General features: G+C 31.9%; 3 protein-coding genes across 10 annotated transcripts in view; all 3 read left to right on the top strand.

Annotated features, from left to right (window-relative positions):
- Nucleotides 1-4,237, top strand: part of LOC123903218 (transcription initiation factor TFIID subunit 12) — an 8,602-nt gene extending 4,365 nt beyond the window's left edge. The window contains exons 5-9 of one of the 7 annotated variants that reach the window (XM_045953153.1): nt 1,794-1,872; nt 1,949-2,013; nt 2,122-2,157; nt 2,377-2,597; nt 3,904-4,237. In XM_045953153.1, the coding sequence (XP_045809109.1) occupies nt 1,794-1,872; nt 1,949-2,013; nt 2,122-2,157; nt 2,377-2,511 (315 nt within the window). In that variant the 3' untranslated portion in view covers nt 2,512-2,597; nt 3,904-4,237. Of the gene's footprint in view, nt 1-1,793; nt 1,873-1,948; nt 2,158-2,376; nt 2,598-3,883 lie in introns of all 7 variants that reach the window. The other 6 variants (XM_045953149.1, XM_045953150.1, XM_045953151.1 and 3 more) reach the window with 6 other exon arrangements.
- Nucleotides 4,238-5,499: 1,262 nt separating this feature from the next.
- Nucleotides 5,500-6,107, top strand: LOC123903217. Its single transcript, XM_045953146.1, has one exon. The coding sequence runs from the start codon at nt 5,627-5,629 to the stop codon at nt 5,984-5,986; it is 360 nt and encodes a 119-aa protein (XP_045809102.1). The 5' UTR covers nt 5,500-5,626; the 3' UTR covers nt 5,987-6,107.
- Nucleotides 6,108-15,033: 8,926 nt separating this feature from the next.
- Nucleotides 15,034-20,744, top strand: LOC123903216 (GDSL esterase/lipase At5g03610-like). 2 transcript variants are annotated; one of them, XM_045953143.1, is made up of 4 exons: nt 15,034-15,326; nt 15,689-15,892; nt 19,025-19,299; nt 20,056-20,744. In XM_045953143.1, exons 1-4 carry the CDS (start codon nt 15,269-15,271, stop codon nt 20,569-20,571), a joined length of 1,053 nt encoding a protein of 350 aa, XP_045809099.1. In that variant the 5' UTR covers nt 15,034-15,268; the 3' UTR covers nt 20,572-20,744. The 2 variants fall into 2 exon arrangements, with proteins under 2 accessions (XP_045809099.1, XP_045809100.1); XM_045953144.1 differs by having other exon boundaries at nt 15,047-15,326; nt 19,127-19,299.
- Nucleotides 20,745-21,094: the final 350 nt, after the last annotated feature.

Here is a 21,094-nt window from a genome sequence, read left to right as displayed (position 1 = left end):
TTTCTATTATTTTATTTTGAATTTTACTCCTCAAGCTTTCCTCTTTTATTATTTTGAAACAAGTTACTATTCTATTCCTAGATAATTTTTAAATGCAGTGTTTTGTACTGGTTTTTGTTTTCAAACATGTCCCTGCAAAATAATGTGCGCAGTGTTTTTTTGTTTTGTTTCTATCACATACATGTTTTTGTTTGTTGTTGTCTTTTTTTTTTTAAAAAAAAAAAAATTCCCCTACTGCTTGTACATTGGTGCTATGAGATTACACATTAATTTTCATTACTAATATATTTTTGTTTTAACAATTTTAAAGAATATTAGTGTGGTTAAGATCCTGTCACTCAACATATATAAATTAGGCAAATTCTACTGTGCACAAGGAAAGTAGTGTATTTTGCATAACTTTTTTTTATCATTAGATAAAAAAATCCACCAAATTTTACAGTAAATAAGTCCTCAACACCAAATCTTTGTCCCTCTACCTCCCGTTTACTTTGTCTGCAGCTCCCCCGTCATGTCTAACAACTAGAACAAGGAAAGAAAAAGGGAGCAAGAGAGGTACATATAAGAAAGTGGAGAAGAAGTATAGAGAAACAGAAGAGAGAAAAATGTAGGGAACTTTTGTTGAGGCTATTTTCACCACTTTTTTCCATAATTCCTCCATAAGCCATATTATCTAAAAAACACCAGAGACAAAGCAAACAACTTCAGAATCAATTAAACAAAATATGGAATAAAAGAGTGAAAATACAGTGAAGAAATAGAGTGGGAATCACCGCCACAGTCTCCGTGAGTTTCCAAAAGCACCCACGTCATTACCGTGTTGTACCATTGACCGGCGCCTTCTCCAAGCCACTGTCACCCACCTGGTCCACATCAGCACAGCACAGGGCTGGAGCCCTATCACTGCACTGTTTACCCCACCACCGCAAGTCAGCAGCCTCCAACGTGGTTCGTCGCTACAATTGCACTCCACGCCTGAGTATCTACCACTGTCACACGTTTATGGGACTTCTTACCCATTGCTGCTGGTGGCCTCTACCTACAACAATGTGTCACCGGCGTTGACAGCCCCTCTATTTTGCTCTCAGGAGTCACAGCAAAAAGTTTGTCAAGCATAGTAAATCTAGAGTGACAGTGGAGAGAAAGCAAGAGGGAGACGGGGAAAAGATCTGCTGTGCTGGGTGTACTATTAAATATGTAGAGACTATCTAATGGTGAAAAAATGTATGAAAAAGGTTGTGCACCATACAACACTTATCTCACTTGTGCATATGTTAGAAGGAGCCTATAAATTAAGTAGGAACGAATTTTGATATATAAATATCTGAATTTAAAATTTTAAACTTCATTTGTTTTTTCCCCTCAAATTATTATCTGTTTAATGCAATTGTTAAAGAGTGCATGCTCATGTTAATGAACCAAATACTGAAATATTGTATTGGAATTGGTGTGTTGAATTCCTTTAAAGTTTAAAAATTGTTATTTTCAACCCAAAACTTCTATTTTTTAATTCTCTTAACAAGTATCCTATGGGCACTTGTTAGCAACACCCTTTGTTTAAACACTATTGATCTTTAAAAATTATTAATCGTTTGATTTTCATCTGTGTTTGATTGTTAGCCCCAAGTAATCGGTGTCTGTTTCTTTAAATGTTCTATGATTTCTTCTTTCCAAACTATTTTCTTTTGTAATATTTGGTTTGTATAAAAATGAACGAGCTCACAAACACTCGTTTTTTCCTTTCTTTTTCAGATAATAATCCTCTGATCTTCATTTTCTTTCTTTTTCGATAGATAATTAGGTCTGGTTGCTCACTAGCCAAGCATAGGAAATCTACAACTTTGGAAGCCAAGGACATACTTTTACATCTCGGTTAGTTACTTAAAAATGTCTGTGTTCTGATTTCATTGTCACCATATTCACAGTTTTTATATCTACGTATTTTTAGAGAAAAATTGGAATATAACACTTCCTGGTTTTGGTGGTGATGAGATTAAAAACTACAGAAAACCGGTAAGAATTATCAATCTTTGTTACATTTTATGTTTAAGTTTCAATCAATTGGTTTATTTTCTTTTGAATTTCATATTCTTTGGCTTGTACTTTGTGATGGTTTTGCAGATTTCAAGTGATATTCACAAGGAGCGCCTAGCGGCTGTAAGTTTCTGTATCCTTTCTCTGCCTTATTCAATTATAGTATATCTTTTAGGTCTACCAGCATGAACACATACTGCTGGCACACTTCCTGTGCTACCCTTGCTGTGTCTGTGTTAATATATAAACCATTGTTTGGTTAGTATGCAGTTTTATTTTTGTTATTATTATCATGGGGATTATTATCATTTGTTTATCTTGGTTTGGTTATATTGTTGGCAGATAAAGAAATCAATGGTAGCAACTGAGGCTGCACATACTAGGGGTTCTGCTGGTCAGGCTTCTGGTAGTGCAAAGGGCAATCAAGCAAAGATACCTTTCAATGTCATTGGCTCTCCCAACCTTAAAAATTCATAAGATGCATGGCTGTGTTTGCGCTTTATACATCAATGTGGAGGAACTGCTTTGGTGAAGGTAATCGAAACTTGCAATAAATCACACAGGTATTCCTGTTTGCAATTGCATTGTAAACATACATGTCATCAGCCCACATGAACTGCAAACCTTGAAATGAAATGCATTAAAGGGATTTCATCACACTTTCACTTGGCACATAAACTGGCATGAAGTCTTGTCTGGATTTCTTTGATCCTGAATCCTGATTCCAGAGTGACAGTTGTACAATTTCTCTGAACATGTTGGCATCAATCCTGACAAAGCATTTTTATTTGCATGTCATGCATGTTTTTGTAATGTTGTAACCATAGACTCGGATTGGTACTGTTTAGTGTTTACTGTTTTTTATGCTAAATTTTTTAATCTTGGAGGGTTGTTAGGATAGGACATAGGACTAGGGGTCTGTTTGGTAAAAATAAGCTATAAGCTAGGTGATAGCTGATAGCTGATAGCTGAAAAGCTAGCTAATTGAAATTAAGGCACCGTTTGGTAAGTCCAATAAGCTAGCTTATAGCTTATTGGACTAGCTTATAAGCTTGTTTGATAAAAATGTGAAGTGTTTGGTAACAAGCTTCTCTAACCAGCTTATAGTGTTTTTTGAGATGCTACTTCAAGTAGCGTATGAGCTTATAGCTTATAGCTTTTTACATTTTTTCCATTTTTACCCTTATTATTTTTATTTATTATTTCTTTATTTTATTTTTAAAATATAATAACTATCCACTAACCATACCCACTAACCATGTACTTTTATGTCATTTTGTAGTTACAACAGCTATAAATTTGTCAAACACTTTAATTTTATTCTACTAGCTTTTCAGCTATAAGCTATCGGCCATCAACTAACTTTTCAGCTATCAGCTAGCGTATAGCTTATTTTTACCAAACAGAGCCTAAAGTGTTTGGTAAAATTAGTTTTTAAAGTGGTTAATAAATATAAAATGACATAATTGATAGCGGGTAGTTTCTTTTTTAGAGTGAGTAGTTATTAAATTAAAGGGTAAAAATGGAATAAATTGTAAAAGCTATAAACTATAAGCTCAAATGCTACTTGAAATAGCATATGGAAAAAAGCTATAAGCTAGTAAAAAAAGTTTCTTACCAAACACCTCTAATTTTTTGAAACAAGCTTATAAGCTCATATAATAAGCTATAAGCTAGCTTTTTTTTGTGTTACCAAACACACCCTAGGAGTTCATCTTTTAAAGTTATTCAGCTTTTCAGCATTTTCTTTCAATGTTTCTATTTTTATTCATTTATATCTTTTTTTTTACTCGTGTGCATTAGTGGTGGTGGTGGTGATTTTGTGCCTGTCTGTTACTGTTATTCTTAGGACGATCTGGGTTTTTTCAGGCTGTTTCGAGCATTTAGCAGAATATGAGAAATAGTCTGAATTTTGAATCATTGCAGAAAACCAGATAAGGGGAAACGACATTCCAATGAAAAAGACAAGGATCACTTTGGCTTCTACGGCTTCACATTTTTTGGGATTGATAATCGTATGAAAGTCACTGATCAAGCAGGCCGGGTCATTTTGTAACTGACATCTCAATTTAGATGCAAACAGTATCTTGAAATATATATATATATACACACAAATGCTGTTGCTGTAAATTAAGCAATATGTTTCAACATCATCAGCAAGCCCTTGGATATTACACTCTCTTGATCCTTTCTATGTCTTTTACATTGTTATCTCTCTCCATCCTTTCTACCTCTCTTAATCTCACTTTCTCTTTATATACTGTATTGAAGTTCCATGTTCAATTTCAACTCAATCTACGTAAGATTCATGATATTGGATATTATTGGACATAACCAATGTTATAAAATACTTGACCAAATAATGTGTATCACAACAAATTTGGATCAATATGGCATTTATCCTTGCATAAAAGTTTACAGAGTTCTACAATCCGTTTACAAATTGTTGCCATTTTGTTTTCTGAAACGGCCCATAGTCGTAATATTGTTAAGTGCAATACATTTACAACAAAAATTGTCTACTATACATTTCTTGAAAATGAGCTAAAATAATATGATTGTCAATTGTTTCAAGAACATATCTTTCTATAAAAGTTACAAAACGGTCATTTTTTTTATTCATCAAATATGTTGCACTTATTTGTTTCCATAAGTTTTGCACAAAGATCTGAAAGTCTTTTGAACTTTGCAAAATTTGGGTCAGATCGAACATCTTTTACATCGTCAACAATTTTTTGACAACAAAAGTTGCAAATGACGATGAGGGACTCAAACATGAAACACATTGTAAAAGTTCAGTATTCTCTTCATCAAACCCAGCATTGAGCTCGTGCAACTACAATTCTAAAACACTAAACAAACAATCATGTTTATAATCATGCAAATTATAAACACTAGAAGTTGTAGATTGCCTAGGATTCTTCCCTTCCACATTTGGTGCATCCAGACACATCAATATCATGCTTATTGCAAATTTTCAAAACCTTTGATATAAGTTCTTCCCATCACTCATCCGTCAGTTCTTGTAAAACTTGTTTGGTAGCATTGACAAGTGACACAACATTAATAAGATCTTGATCACCCTTTTGTAGCGCTACACTCAAATAATTTGTAAATACTAAAATTTCAACCAACATATATTACATGAAGATAAAATCAAAGGAAAGTGTAATTCAAACTTCTTTTATGAAAAGGAAGTTTCATTTACTCTAAATAAAAATAATTTTTTTAAAAAAAAATTGAAATAAAAAATATTTTCATAAAATAAACAGAAAATTAGTTTTCCTTATCCACCAATGCGAAATTTGAAATTCTTAATTTCCATCGCTTTGAAAGCCCTATTTATATCTCAAAGAAAAGTCTAATCCCAAAAAAAGTGAGTCAAAACCAAAAACCATTCTCATTAATAAAGCAGTTAAACCAACTCTTTCCCATTTCAACTTCCACATAGAAAAAACTATACCCACTCCAACAACCTGCCACATAAACCCCTTTCTCATTTTATCTATAAAACCAAACATATAACATTTTACCAACAAAAACATATGACATTATCATATTAAACAAGAAATTTGTACAATATTGATCACAAATGGCTTGTGGGAGTTCATCAACAGCAATGGCAGAGAAGATTTCATGGAACTGTGCTCTATTTGTGGCACTAATGTTTGTGTTAAGTATATGTGAATCAGGCACAAATGATGAATTCAATCTTCAAATTCAGAATATGCTGCTGGAGAATGATTTTAGCAGTAATATTAATGTGAACAACAACATGTACAACAAAGTTTGTGATGAAATATATGTTGTTGGTGAGGGAGAGACACTTCAAACAATAAGTGAAAAATGTGGTGATCCTTATATTGTTGAAGAGAATCCACATATTCATGATCCTGATGATGTTTTCCCTGGCCTTGTTATCAAGATTAACCCTTTTATTGTTGTTTCATAAATATGTTTAAATTTCAATCTAATATTAAGGACTATGTTTTTCAATTTTAATATGGATAATTTGAATATTCATCATGTAAATTGCTTATGTTTGGAAGCCGGATAATTTGACTGTTTTTGGAAAGTTTTAGACAGCTATGTCTATATTTTGATATATCTATGCTTACTACAAAGGGGCTTAGCTTTTTCTTAATTCCCACAATATTCTTTAACTGTTTTTTTTTAAACTCTTCCTAACTTCTACATTTTCTGACACTATTCTTAACTTCTATTTTAATAACTTCTTTTCTCAAATATAAAATAACTTTTATATTTTTTTGTTTTCATCAAACCATTCATATTTTTTAACACGTTTTTATTTTTATAAAATCGCGGATCACATAGACGGTCACCAAACATGTTCGTCTTGCCACTAGTTTTAATAAAATTAAAAGAATACCATGCATGAGATATTATAATTTATATGTCAAAAATATTAAAATATATATATTAAATTTAGATTTAACCCTTCAAAGTCCACTAAGCTCTCTCTATCAAAAAATAGAAGTCCACTAAGCTCTCCAAAATTCAACTCACAAATTACTGTGTACACTTTGTCTATATAATATAAAGTGAAGAATGGGTTAAGTTTGATTGATTAAGAATTTAAATACCTCGTCAAAAAAAGAATTTAAATACAACTTTTTATATTGTTATTGTATTCTCGATATTTTTTTTGTCAGGTAGTTTAGTGGCTAGAAATTTCACCTTTAACTTGAATAAATGGAGTGTCCAGAATTCAAACCACAGTTCTTGTATATATCATGCGTTACCCTAAAGTTAAATTGTGGGTTTTTTAATTGTTATTACAATTTATATGTTATAACAGAAAAATATTAACAATACTAATAATAAAAAAAATATTAACAATTGTTTTTTTTAGTTTTATAAAAAGAAGAATTTTTATAATTTCAATATTTTTATAATTATATATTTTGTAATAGTCTGCAGGTTAACAATTTAACCTGTGAACTAATGCAACCTACATATTATAACTTGTTTTTATTTATTGATGATTTAATCCGATTCGTTTAAAATGTGGGACGATTTAAATTGGACGAGCCAACCCGTATACCCGATCTTTCTTATCCATTTTTTTTTTAATAATCATCATGTCTCTACAAACAAGTATATTAGCCGCCGGAGCCATATTCCTAATTGTAATTTTTTTAATCAATTGACTTTCTTTCATTGATCCTGAAAATACATGTATGTTTTTTCCAAACTTTATAGATTGATCCAAATTGCAAGTGGTGTAGCGTATGTTGACCAGATGGAATAAGTCGTATGATTCGGATTTTTTTTTTATTTTTAAATTGACATAAAGAATAAAAAAAAGTCTTCCCGACTTAGTAGGTGAACTAAATTATACGTGTATACTGTATGATTCTGTCAACAAAGAAATAGATATATTGCTAGGAGTGGATAAGATTTCTCGAACCGATTCGAATCCGATGAAACCGGTAAAAAAACTAAATATTAGGTGATAGTAGGTCGGGTCACGGGTTAAATGGATGAAGAAAATTGGATTTGAATGGATTGAGATGGACAGGCGCGGATTGGATTTTCAAGCACTGCGAATCCGAATCCGATCAACGCAAACATATATTTATATATGAATTTAATTTATATGCATCGTTAGTATAAAATTATTTTACACGTGCGTCCAATATTATACCAACACATCATGTATAATATTTTAAAATACATTATATGTCACGTTCATTAAATGATATGATAACAGATCATTGGATGCACGTGTAAAGAATCTTTACACTAACAGTGCACAATAATTAAACTCTTTATATATAAGAGTTTATATATAAGAGTTTAAAGGATAGTAATCAGTCAGTGTAATGAAAGTTTACACAGACCTCCAATGAAAAATCACCACTCTTCCATGTCATATAAGTAGTTTCAAAATAACCATACATGAGTGAGGTGATGTGGCAGAAAGATGAAATATTATTTGTTGTTTGTGTAACATTGTTTTACTCTTTCTGCTTATATCCTTTAATCTATATATATAATGTATTATATATTAATTCTAGAGAATTATTTTCACTTCTCTCTATAATAAACAAACATTGTTCAATGTAATAAAATTAATAAAATTATTGCTATTGAAATATGGAAAATGCTAAACAGTGTCCCCGGGGCACTCTTTAAACATCTTAAATAGTAAGTTTTTGTTAAAATTTTATAGAAATGTGTGAAGTCAACGCATTGGAAATCGAAATGTTTCACTTTTTGGAATAATTATTTCTTTAAAGGGAATGCTTAAAGAGTGCCCCGGGGGCACCATTTAGCAAGACTCTTGAAATATAATGTCGCATGGTATTATCTAGTAGTACTTTATTTTGTTGGCGCAGCAGAAGCAAGAGTTTGGCTGGTTCAGAGGATGCACGGTTCAGAGGTTGTGATGCCTCTGACTCTGTAGCACTTCAGAGGATGGTTGCAGGCAAGCTCATAGGCGAGGAAGGCTTGAGCTTGAGCACACACACAGTTTTGCAAAAACTGTGTTTAACAAGATGAAAACGTTTCTTGATGATTTTGGTGAAAACTGATTATGAAAGCTTAGAGAAAAATAGAAATTTTATTCATCCTTAATGGGCCAAAAAAAGGTTATGATTACAATTGATACACTAAGGTGTATTTATACTTGTTACTTAAGCTACAAGTAACTACCTTGGCCTAACTAATTCCTAACAACTTTTGGTAGTTAGACTAACCAACTAACTACCTAGGATCAAACAAAACAAACTTCAAGATGAATTAACTGCTTTCTTAACACTCCTCCTTAATTCATGCTTGAATTGCAAACAACCAGTCCTAAGCTCCTCCTCAAAAACTCAAACCTGTCAAGCTTCACAGCCTTAGTAAAGCCATCTGCAAGCTGTACTTCAGTTGGACAATACTGTACTTCAATCATTCCATTTGTCACTTGTTCCCTAATGAAATGAAATCTGGTAGCAATGTGCTTGCTCCTGCCATGTGAAATTGGATTTTTAGCAAGACTTATAGCAGACTTGTTATCAATCCTTAGAATTAGAGGCTTCACTGGTTCACACTTGATTTCTATCATCACTGAATTTAACCAAATTGCTTGACATGCTGCAAAGGTGCCTGCTATATACTCAGCTTCACAAGATGAGAGAGCAGTCACAGCTTGTTTCTTTGTACACCAAGAGATTGCAGCATTGTTGAACTTGAAAACATACCCTGATGTGCTCCTCCTATCAGTTATGTCTCCACACCAATCACTATCAGAATACCCTATCAAAGTACTCCCTGCACTGTTTGTACCAATAGGGAATAGCAAACCAATTTCCAAAGTACCTTTGAGATATCTGAGGATTCTCTTAGCAGCTATCATGTGTGACTTCCTTGGATCATGCATAAATCTGCTGATAACACTCACAGCATAGCATATATCAGGCCTACTGTTGCACACATACCTCAATGAGCCAACTATTTGTCTGAACACAGTTGGATCAACCTTCTCTTCATCTGAGCACTCATCAATTTTTGTATTTGTTTCTGATGGATTTGATAATGGATTGCAGCTTTCCATTTCAAATTTTTCAAGCAATTCACCAATATACTTCTGTTGGTGCATTACTATACCATCTCCTCTTCTCATAAATTCCATTCCTAGAAAGAATGAAAGTTCACCAAGATCAGACATTTCAAATTCACTTTTGAGCTTGTCTTTCACTTTTGCAATTTCTGCAATTCTACTTCCAGTTATGAGCAAGTCATCAACATACAAGCAGATTATGACTATATCTTCATCTTTAGGGCAATGTACATATACACCAAACTCAGCAGCACACTTTTTAAACCCTATCTGAATCAGAAAGTCATCAATCCTTTTGTTCCATGCTCTAGGAGCCTGTTTCAAGCCATATAGTGCCTTATACAGCTTATACACCATTGATTCTTTTCCTTTTATTTCAAAACCCGGAGGCTGTGACACATACACTTCCTCATCAAGTGGACCATTCAGAAATGCTGATTTCACATCCAGATGGTACAGGCTCCATTTGTTCTTACAGGCCAATGCTACAACCAACCTCACAGTCTCTATTCTAGCAACTGGTGCAAACACTTCATTGTAGTCAATTCCATGTTTCTGTAAGAATCCTCTAGCAACTAACCTTGCTTTATGCTTTGAAACTGTGCCATCAGGGTTCAATTTCACTTTGAACACCCATTTCACATCAATTTTCTTTTTCTTGTCTGGCAAGTCAACTAGCTTCCAAGTCTGATTTTTCTCAATTGACTTCAGCTCTTCTTCCATTGCCCTCTTCCACACATTACTTTTCAAAGCATCTCTGTAGTTCAAAGGTTCAGAATCAGCTAGTAATGCAAAGTGAATGAGATCACCCTCATCATTCACTGCATTGTCTTGAGTAACTTCACAATCATTCAATCTAGCTGGTACACGTTTGGTTCTTTGAGTCCTTGCAATCATATGAATTCTATCATCATCATCACTTGATAAATTCATATTACCATCACTATCAGTACCTTGATTCTGAATAGTTTCAACAGCAGGTTCACCTTCATCATCTCCATCAGATTCATCACTTGAACTTGGATAGATGAAAGTTGACTGCACTTCACTATTGTACACTGGTTCCTTCTCCCATTTCCATTTCTCTTCTTCATTCACAATTACATCTCTGCTAATGTGAACCTTCTGAGTGACTGGATTGTATAGCTTGTAGGCACCAGTTGGATGATATCCTATGAGTATCATTATTTCACTTTTATCCTCAAGTTTGGTTCTTCTAGCATCTGGTACATGTTTATAGCATAATGAGCCAAAAACCTTGAGGTGTTTCACACTTGGCTTCCTCCCACACCAAGCTTCCTCTGGCACAACTTTCAGTTTCTTAGTTGGACATTTGTTCAGAATGTAGGCTGCAGTAAGTACTGCTTCACCCCAGAACATGTGTGGCAAATTCTTCTGCTTAATCATGCTTCTTGCCATATCTAACAATGTTCTGTTTCTTCTTTCAGCTAGTCCATTGTGCTGTGGTGTGTATGGAGCAGTAACTTCATGTGTAATGCCTTGATTAGTACAGAAGTTCTCAAACTCTCTTGAGGTATACTCTCCACCACCATCTGTTCTCAGAATCTTAATTGCTTTCTCACTTTCCTTTTCAATTAAGACTTTAAACTTCTTGAATACTTCTAAAGCTTCACTCTTTAGCTTCAAAGTGTATAACCAGATCATTCTGCTGTATTCATCAACAAATGTGATGAAATACTTGCTTCCCCCTAATGATGCAGCTTCAAATGGACCACAGATGTCACTATGAATCACTTGCAATACACCACTAGCTCTCTTGGGCATTTCAGCTACAAAAGGTTTTCTACTGTGCTTACTCTTCACACATATCTCACATATGGACTTCTTAGTCTTAAACTTAGGCAGGCCATACACCAATTCCTTAGAATTTAAATCACTGAGGCTTCTATAGTTCAAGTGTCCATACCTTTTGTGCCAAAGTGCTTCAACCTCATCAATCACTGTGGTAGACATGCACATCATATCTACACTTGAGATTCTACACTTGTAGGTTCTGTTGTTTGACAAGCTGCACATCAAGATCAAGTTCTTCATTTTGTCAAACAGCTTCAGTGCATTATCCTCCATACTTACAGAGAACCCTCTTTGCACCAATTGACCTAAACTGAGCAAATTGCAATTCATACTAGGGACAAATAACACTTCAGAGATGATCACTTTACCTCCCTTCTTACTTTTGATCACTATGTTACCAATACCTTCAGCAGCAAGTTTTCTCCCATCTGCTAGTTTTATACTAGACTTTTTGCTTGCATCAAAATTGGTTAACCATTCTCTATGAGGTGTCATATGATTTGAACATCCTGAATCAAGAAACCATTCTTCATTCTTCTCACACTCATCCCCTATAGTAGCCATCATCAAGACTGACTTTACATCACTTTCTTCTGCAACATTAGCCTCTTGTTGATCTTTCTTGTACCAACACTCATCTGCAAAATGGCCAAGCTTCTCACAATTGTAGCATTTCACCTTGCTTTTATCAAAGTTCTTCTTTTTGTTTTTACCTTTGGCAAAACCTCCTCCTTTAGAGGATTCAGCTTTGTCATCAGTTTTTGAACTCTGATCTTTAAGCCACTTTGGTTTATCTTTGCCTTTCTTTTTGTAGTTCTTGCCATTATCTTCTTTCTTGTTGGTTTGAGCTTGCAAGGCTTGTTGTTCTTTCTTTTCTGAACCTCTACTGAGAACTTTAATCTCATGTGCTTCCAAAGCACTTTGTAATTCTTCAATTTTCATAGTAGCTGTATCTTTCACATACTCTATAGCTATTACCACATTATCAAAGTTTGGAGTTAAGGATCTAAGCACTTTCTCTACTACCATTTCATCAGTGACAGTCTCTCCACAGTTTTGCATTTGATGTACAAGTGCAAGAAGTTTTGAGAAGAAATCACTTACTTTTTGATCCTCTTCCATCACCATAGACTCATATTGCCTCCTAAAGGCCTGCAATTTCACCTTCTTGACCTTGGTTCCACCATCATGGTAACCCTCGAGTATATCCCAAGCTTCTTTGGACTTAGTTGATTTTGAAATCTTTTCAAAATGTTGTGCATCACAATTCTGCTGGATATAGAACAAAGCCTTGCAGTCTTTTTTTCTTGTTTTCTTTGTAGGTATTTCTCTGATCATTGGTTGGATTTGCTCCCAACTCGTCGTATCCATTCACCACTACCTCAAGACACTCTTGTGCTCCAAATAAGGACTTCATCACTGCACTCCATCTATCCCAATTCTTTCCATCAAGAATCAGAATGTTTGTACCAAAACCTTGGGTGTTCATCTTGAATTTTCAAGAAATCAATCTACACAGCTCACTTTGTGTTTCTCCACTTAGAACATTATTGAACATTGTAAGAAGTATGATTCATGCAAAGAATGTGCCTAAAAGATTCTGGCCTGAGGCAGTGAAATGGGCAACATATGTGATGAATAGGAGTCCTTCACTCAGTGTGAAAGATATGACACCAGAGGAAGCATGGAGTGGGAGGAAACCATCTGTGAATCACTTTAAAGTGATTCACAGATGGTTTCCTCCCACTCCATGCTTCCTCTGGTGTCATATCTTTCACACTGAGTGTAGGACTCCTATTCATCACATTGGCGCAGCAGAAGCAAGAGTTTGGCTGGTTCAGAGGATGCACGGTTCAGAGGTTGTGATGCCTCTGACTCTGTAGCACTTCAGAGGATGGTTGCAGGCAAGCTCATAGGCGAGGAAGGCTTGAGCTTGAGCACACACACAGTTTTGCAAAAACTGTGTTTAACAAGATGAAAACGTTTCTTGATGATTTTGGTGAAAACTGATTATGAAAGCTTAGAGAAAAATAGAAATTTTATTCATCCTTAATGGGCCAAAAAAAGGTTATGATTACAATTGATACACTAAGGTGTATTTATACTTGTTACTTAAGCTACAAGTAACTACCTTGGCCTAACTAATTCCTAACAACTTTTGGTAGTTAGACTAACCAACTAACTACCTAGGATCAAACAAAACAAACTTCAAGATGAATTAACTGCTTTCTTAACATATTTAAATAAATCATGATATTTGGTTAAGTTTCCAAGAAGTTTTTAGTACTACTTTCTCTTAATTTTGCATTTGTAGGACTTAGTGTTTGGAATGTGAAGAAATGAGAGTTTTTGATGCATTTTATGATGACTTAGTAATCAAGACTTGCTTTATAGAAGTGAAGATAATTAAGACTTGTTTTATGAAAATGGGAGGCTTATCTTAATGAAGAATGAAGAATAAGGGAAAATCAATATACAAAGGCTTAAATTCATGGGTTATAAATCAAAGGAAACAGTCATGAAACTTGTTTCTTCGTGGAAAATCGAGTAATGGAACAAAACACTTGTGCAATAATTATGCATGAAGATCCGCTTTTAGTTGTAGATTGGTTTTTGACGATTTGTTGCTTCTCTACAACCATTGTTTCGAATTTATTGTAGAAACACCATCAAGAAAAATGATTCTTGATAATTATTTTTGTATTTTGTTATATTATTTACGATTGAAATAGAGGATGATTTTTTCTAAAAAATAAAAAATAAATAATTTTTTTAAGCATGGCTTCGAAATAGTCTGAGTCAATCTTGTATTTCGTATTAAAATTGGCATTAAACAAATCCCTATTTATTCATAAAGATAAGAAGGATCATCATCTTTGACTTTCAAAAATTATTATATATCAATTGTCTTTAAAATTTCTAATAATTTTAAATACTAAAAAAAAAAGAGTTCAACGTAGAATTACATTCTCATTATGGCAATTGATCATTTATAAATCAAAACAGCCTCCCTAATTAAGATGAGTTAGGTTTAAACAAGTTTTTTTTTTCAAGCAGATTAAAAATTGTACCTTTAGTACATGCTTAACGACACACATCTTAGGAGACTACTTCTGTAGTTCTGTCAAATAAGTAAAAGAAAAAAAACTTAAGAGATTACTTAAACATATTTTTTAATTGAACCTCTACTATTTTTAGCTTTTTCATTTCTCATATATACGGCGCCTTTGTTTTGTAGTTTCATTTTTCTTGACATCTGTTCGTCTTGTGCAGAGACTAATTATTGTTAATAATACATTTGTTGTTAAAAAAACATATTTTTTAACGCACTTTTTTTTTTTTCTTTTTTCTTTTTTAAATAAAATTCTCAGAAATCTCACCAAATAATGTAGATCCCATATAAAAATTCATATAAATTTTAATCAATAAAAAAATAAAATAAAAAACATTTTGAAAATGTGCATCTGAAACGTGGTCTAAACTAGACGGCTTACCAACTTTTAGTTATTTTATTTATTTAATATTTTTATGAACAAATTTATTTAATATTTTTGAAAAGCACTTTTAGTTATTTTACTTGAGTCTTCATCCCCCTAACGTGTTTTCATTACGCAGCCAAAAGACAAAATCAAATCATTATTCACGCATTCAACAACTTGAATCCATTTTGTGTCATAATTCTCACATTCCAACTATTGGCCAAGTCTATCTACTTTCACTATATAAAACCTAATAATCCTTCATCTTTTCTTCATATAGTTTCTCTCAACATCTATATATAAATATTTAGATTGTTCATTTGATTATATTTTCCCTTTCAAAACTCTGAGTCTATTTGCAATCATATTCATGGACTCACACAATCAACTTTTCATCCTCTTATGTGTTTCCCTTTTACTTCTCTCAGGTATGTTTATGATTTTCTTTTTACCGAAACATGTTTATGAGCTTATATATGATAATGGAATTTTAATACAATTTTTATCAAAAAACTTAAAGTAGAATTAAGTATGTTACTACTATAACTTAAAATGAAATTGAAGTTATAAAATGTCACTATAGCTTAGCTAAAAAAACGTCATAACGATGAATCTACTAATAAATATTTTCTTTTACATTAGTGTTGAAGTTTTCACGGAATTGTTGATGATTACTAATAATCAATAAATATAAAATGTTCTAATTGATTTTTCTTAATTGATGGATCAATACTCAATATAAAAAGAGCTTAATTAAGCTAATCCTACATTTAATTGTTCATTGGAATAGGACAAATGGGGTTGCAAGTTGAGGCCGGTCGCCACCATCTCCATCATCCTTCAAGAGAATTGTTCATTTTTGGAGACTCGTATGTTGATACTGGCAACACCCCCAAAAGTCAAGCTGGTTCGTGGAAACAACCTTACGGCATAACTTTTCCCCAAAAACCGGCCGGAAGATTCTCCGATGGGAGAGTTTTATCTGACTTCATTGGTATGTGCCTTAACACACCCTTCTATTTCTAAATTAATAATATTGACACACTGCAAAGTGCATGTTTTTTAATTATTATAATTATATTTATATCTTTACTTTTCTAGCTTTTATATGAACAATGATGCGTTTGGAATTAATTCAGATGCTTTAGTTGAATTGCTAGTATTATATTATACACCTTTGCTGTTTATAATTTTTGGAGAGGATCGATGGGGTTCTTTTATACACTGGCTTGTCACTTTACGTTTCTTGTGCTTTTATCCATAATAATAATAATGTATTTTGAGAACATAATAATAATAATAATAATAATAATGTATTATTATAATAACTAGTATATTTTTTTAAAATAGTAAATGTATTTTATATATATTCAGTTGTTTCTTTTTTCACATGTAAAATGCTGCATCATGTGTGATGTTTGAGTTGTCTTGTTTTCATGCACTCAATTTTAGTTTAACGATTTGTGTTTGTCATAAAATAAACACATATATTTTGTTTTTATTTCCTAGTGGGAAAAAGTTTTGTTTTATAATTTTAGAATTCAAAACAGAAAATCACATGATAACAACGCATCTCATTTTGATCACATGGAAACACCAGCACTGCCTTCTTTCTTGTTTAATGACTAAATAATGTAACATCTAACAATAGGATCATACACTTTTAAAATAATGAAGTAGATAGAAAGCTACTCCTATGTGGTATTTTTTCTATTGCCACGAGATTAGAAAACAATTTAATTAATTAAATTGTCAACCATAGTTAATCGATCATATGCTAACTACTATCCTTTTTTTTGTTGGTAAACTACCCTTATTATAAAATAATTAAGGGCCCGTTTGGTGCGCAGGATAACATAGTGACATGATAGGATATAAAACAGGATAAAGATAGGATAGGATAACAACAGGATAACAGTTATACTCAGTTATCATATCCTATGTTTGGTGCACACAGGATAACAAACATGATAACTATTATATTTTGTTTTTAATACATACTTGCTCATAATAATATGATAAGATATATAACATATTTAATTGACAAAATTACTCTTGTAAAACAATTGTTATTTTTTAAAAATTATTTTGTAATACTTTGAATTTTATAAATAAAAAATATAAATAAGTAATCAAATAATTTATATAATTTAAAATAAAAATCATGAGAAAATAATCAAGTTTAATTTTTTATATGAATCATGATCAAATAAATAACTCAATAATATATACATGTTAAATAAGCCAAATAAATATATGATATATCTCATACGTAAATAATAAAATTACTATTGCAAAAGAATTATATTTAATTTTTTTATAAAATTTAAATTAATATCCCTATTTGTCAATTTTTTAATAATCATTTTACTTTAAAATATTGTAATTTTAGTAAAATTTTGATTTTTTAGAAAATATAAATTACAAAATTACCCCTGTGAGAAAATCATATATATTTAAAAATTAATTATTTTATTATTTATATTTTATTATTTATATTTTATTAATTTTATTTTATGTATTTTAAAATATATTTTATAAAATAAATCAGTAATTTTTTTTCTTATCCTATCCTGCTGGTAACCCAGCTCAAATTCAGGATAAGAATTATAACTAGAGAGACAAGATAGGATAAGCTTCAGGATTAACTTATCATATCCTGCTGTATCACCAAACACTGGATTGCGGCAGGATATGATACAGTTATCCTATCCTGTCTCTTATCCTGTGCACCAAACGGGCCCTAATAGTTTATACTTAATATGTGTTATTATGGATGCAACATTGTCCTAAATTACAAGCAAAAGCATCATGGTAATGTGCATATGAGAAGCTTAGTTTTTTTTTTTTTTGACACATGAGAACCTTAGTTTATATGTGTAAAAACATATAAATTTCATTCCATTAAGACGACCAACTTAATTATTTCATGAAATAAAATAAAATAAGGGAAAACTTAACATGTACCCTTAAGAAACTCAATATAGAAACATATTCATCTAAAAATTCATGCATCCAACTTTGTAAAAGTTATGATATTACTTTTTTCAATGTAATTTCTCCATATTTGAGTTCCTTAACTTGTTATAGCAAGACTCATAAAATAATTTAATTTATATATGTGATAATTCTTGATCAAACTTTACTTACCTTCCCATCAAATTTCATATTATAAAAGTTCTCATTCTCCTGATAATTACACTTAACTAATTAATACTATTTTTTCTAATTAACCCTCACATAAATTGAGGATAGTTGCCCAATGCTGATGTGGCACTAACGAAATTCATCCACATGTATTTAAATCAAACATAAGTAATTTTTTACCACAAAGTAATTTTGACTACTTTTATTTTTAAATTAATTATATTTTAAGTATTATATTCTATGAATTTACAGTTTGGTCCTAATTGCTTCTAATTTGTTTGCTTCTTCTTCAAATTGTTTTATGGTCTCAAACAACTTTCTTCTTCGCGTCAAAAAAACTTTCTTCTTATCTTCAAAAAAGTTTCTTCTTCTTAAAGCTTTCAATCTTCGTCGCAACCTCCACCACCGTCATGTTAGCATTCTCTGGCTCCTCCTCTTTTGTGTTATCCGATGTCAATCTTTACTGTAGCATCCGCCACCGATCTACCATATTTCTTCAAGATTCTTAAACTAGTGATTTTCTAGTTCTTAGATGTTATGTTTATTAGCGTATTTTTTCCTATTTTTTTCCCTTATTTAAAAGTTTGATTCCAGAGAGATTAGGGTTGGAGTGATTTGGGTCTATGTTGTTTATGTAATTTGGAGAATTAGGAAAGATGATCGTAAAATTTGGTGGCTGAAGCTCGCTGTGATGAAATTGGATGGTAAAGTGAAGCGTACGTTTACACAAATAGCCTAAAATATAATTAAAGAAAATTAGTAACCTAAAATATAATTAATTGAAAATAAAAGTAGTCAAAAATTATTTATGTTTGACTTAAATACATGTGGATGAATTTCATTGGTGTCAGATCAACATATGACATTTACCCTCAATTTATGTGAGGATAGAGAAGACCCTGTATTAATTGTAGTATATAGATTACATCTTTTTCATTATCTATTAACTAATTAATAAAGCTACATATTTGTTGTGCAGCCAAAACATTGGGATTGAGATCACCAATCCCTTACAAATTCAGGAAAATAGTACCTAAGCATTATTTAAAGTATGGGATGAACTTTGCATATGGTGGTACAGGTGTATTTGATACATCTACTTCTGGCCCAAATATGACCGCTCAAATTGATTCCTTCAACCAGCTCATTCAAGAAAATGTTTACACTCCCTCAGATCTCTCCAAATCTATTGCTTATGTCTCTGTTTCTGGAAATGACTACAATTTTTACTTGGCCACAAATGGCTCTCTCCCGGTAATTATATTATATATACACTTTTTATATTTAAATAATAAATTATATACATCTAATGATATTATGATAATAGAAGTTAAAATTAAATAAATTTAGAATTATTATTGTAAACATCCCAAAGAAAGTTGTAAAAGACATATTGGATCATTATTCTTTTATGTGGTTTATCGTGGATAAGTGAACCATCGAATACGAATTTTACAAAATTTACCGTTAAACTGAAAGTTTAATAAATCATTAATCTTGATGGGTCTCAATAACATATCAAATGATTTTTAATTTTTCTATGGATAATCTATATGATATAAACTTTTAATCAAACGGTAGATTTTGTAAAATTTGTATTTGTTATAATGTTATTCATGACTGATCCACCATGATGGACCACTTGATGAAGTGGTTCATATTAGAGTTTACCCTCTTATGTTTTTTAATTGAAATAAAAATGAAAAATGTGAAAAATAAATTAACCTTAATTAGTCCGAACAATCTAAGTTTATTGAGATATTTTGAAAATTATCAAAAAACAAAAAGTCATATTAAGAATGGTTCCGTCCCGTAAGAGTCATTCAATCGGTAATTATTAAGAAGTTTGAACTCACCGCTTCTTTACATTTATAGTGTATGAGTCTAGCCACTAGAATACTGAATAAAAGAAAATCCTAAAAAAAGAATTGAACACATTTTTCATCTATTATTTTATATTATAAAATAATGTTATTAACAATACAAATTAATTTCATTGAATGTATGCAGGGTTTCCCATCATTCATTGCCTCAGTAGTTAAACAAACCACTGCCGATTTGATTCATCTCCAAAGCATAGGATTTAAGAGAATTGTTGTAGGTGCATTACAACCCCTCGGTTGTCTTCCTCTAGCCACTGCTCAAACATCATTCCAAAGTTGCAATAGTACATTTAATGACCTAGTAACACTCCACAACAATCTATTGAACCAATCTGTGACAAAGTTGAACCAAGAAAGCAATGATCACAACACATTCACAATTCTAGACCTCTTCGACGGTTTTCGGACAGTGTTGAATAACCCTTCAAGCCATAACATCAAGGAACGTTTGAAGCCATGTTGCTTCGGAGTAAGCAGTGAGTATAATTGTGGAAGTGTAGATGAGAATAATGTTAAGAAATATTTGGTTTGTGAAAATCCTGAATCAACATTCTTTTGGGATCGGTTGCACCCAACACAAGCGGGTTGGAATGCTGTGTATAGTGAGTTGGAGAAGAAAGGTGTTTACAAAATATTGTACTAGAACTATTTATGTTTGTGTCATTTATTTGGATTTGGTTTCTTGTTTAATAAGGTACTCTTATTTTTATTAATTTGTTAATTTATCCTTAAATTCTTCTTGTTTGTAAGTTGTAACTATTCCATGTGATTTTATTTAAAAGGGTATAATGTGTAAATTGGTTATTATTTTTTGATATTATTGTTGTTAAATTTTTTAGTTTTTTTTAATGGTACTCCCTCCGGTCACAAATACTGTATTAGAAAAAAAAAAAAAAAAAACTGTTTACATGGTGTTTAAGAAATTTAGTTAAGTGTAGTTAATTTTCTTGATTTAATTTCAAAACATGAGTTAAGTTTATTATATTACCCCACAAGGACGTTCTTTTCTCCCTTAATATGAGAGATTGAGTAATTATATTCGGCTAATTTCATTTTTTCATCTTATTAGTCTTCCTTGCTTATTTGTGCCTTCGTGGTTTATATTCTTGAAGCCTGCAATATATGTAGCTTGCTCAATTGAAGAATGAAACGATGTCACCACCTGG

Source organism: Trifolium pratense, linkage group LG1, assembly GCF_020283565.1.
Source record: "Trifolium pratense cultivar HEN17-A07 linkage group LG1, ARS_RC_1.1, whole genome shotgun sequence".
Taxonomy (NCBI): Eukaryota; Viridiplantae; Streptophyta; class Magnoliopsida; order Fabales; family Fabaceae; genus Trifolium; species Trifolium pratense.
Note: the sequence above shows the minus strand (reverse complement) of the source record. Positions and strands in the feature narration are given on the sequence as shown.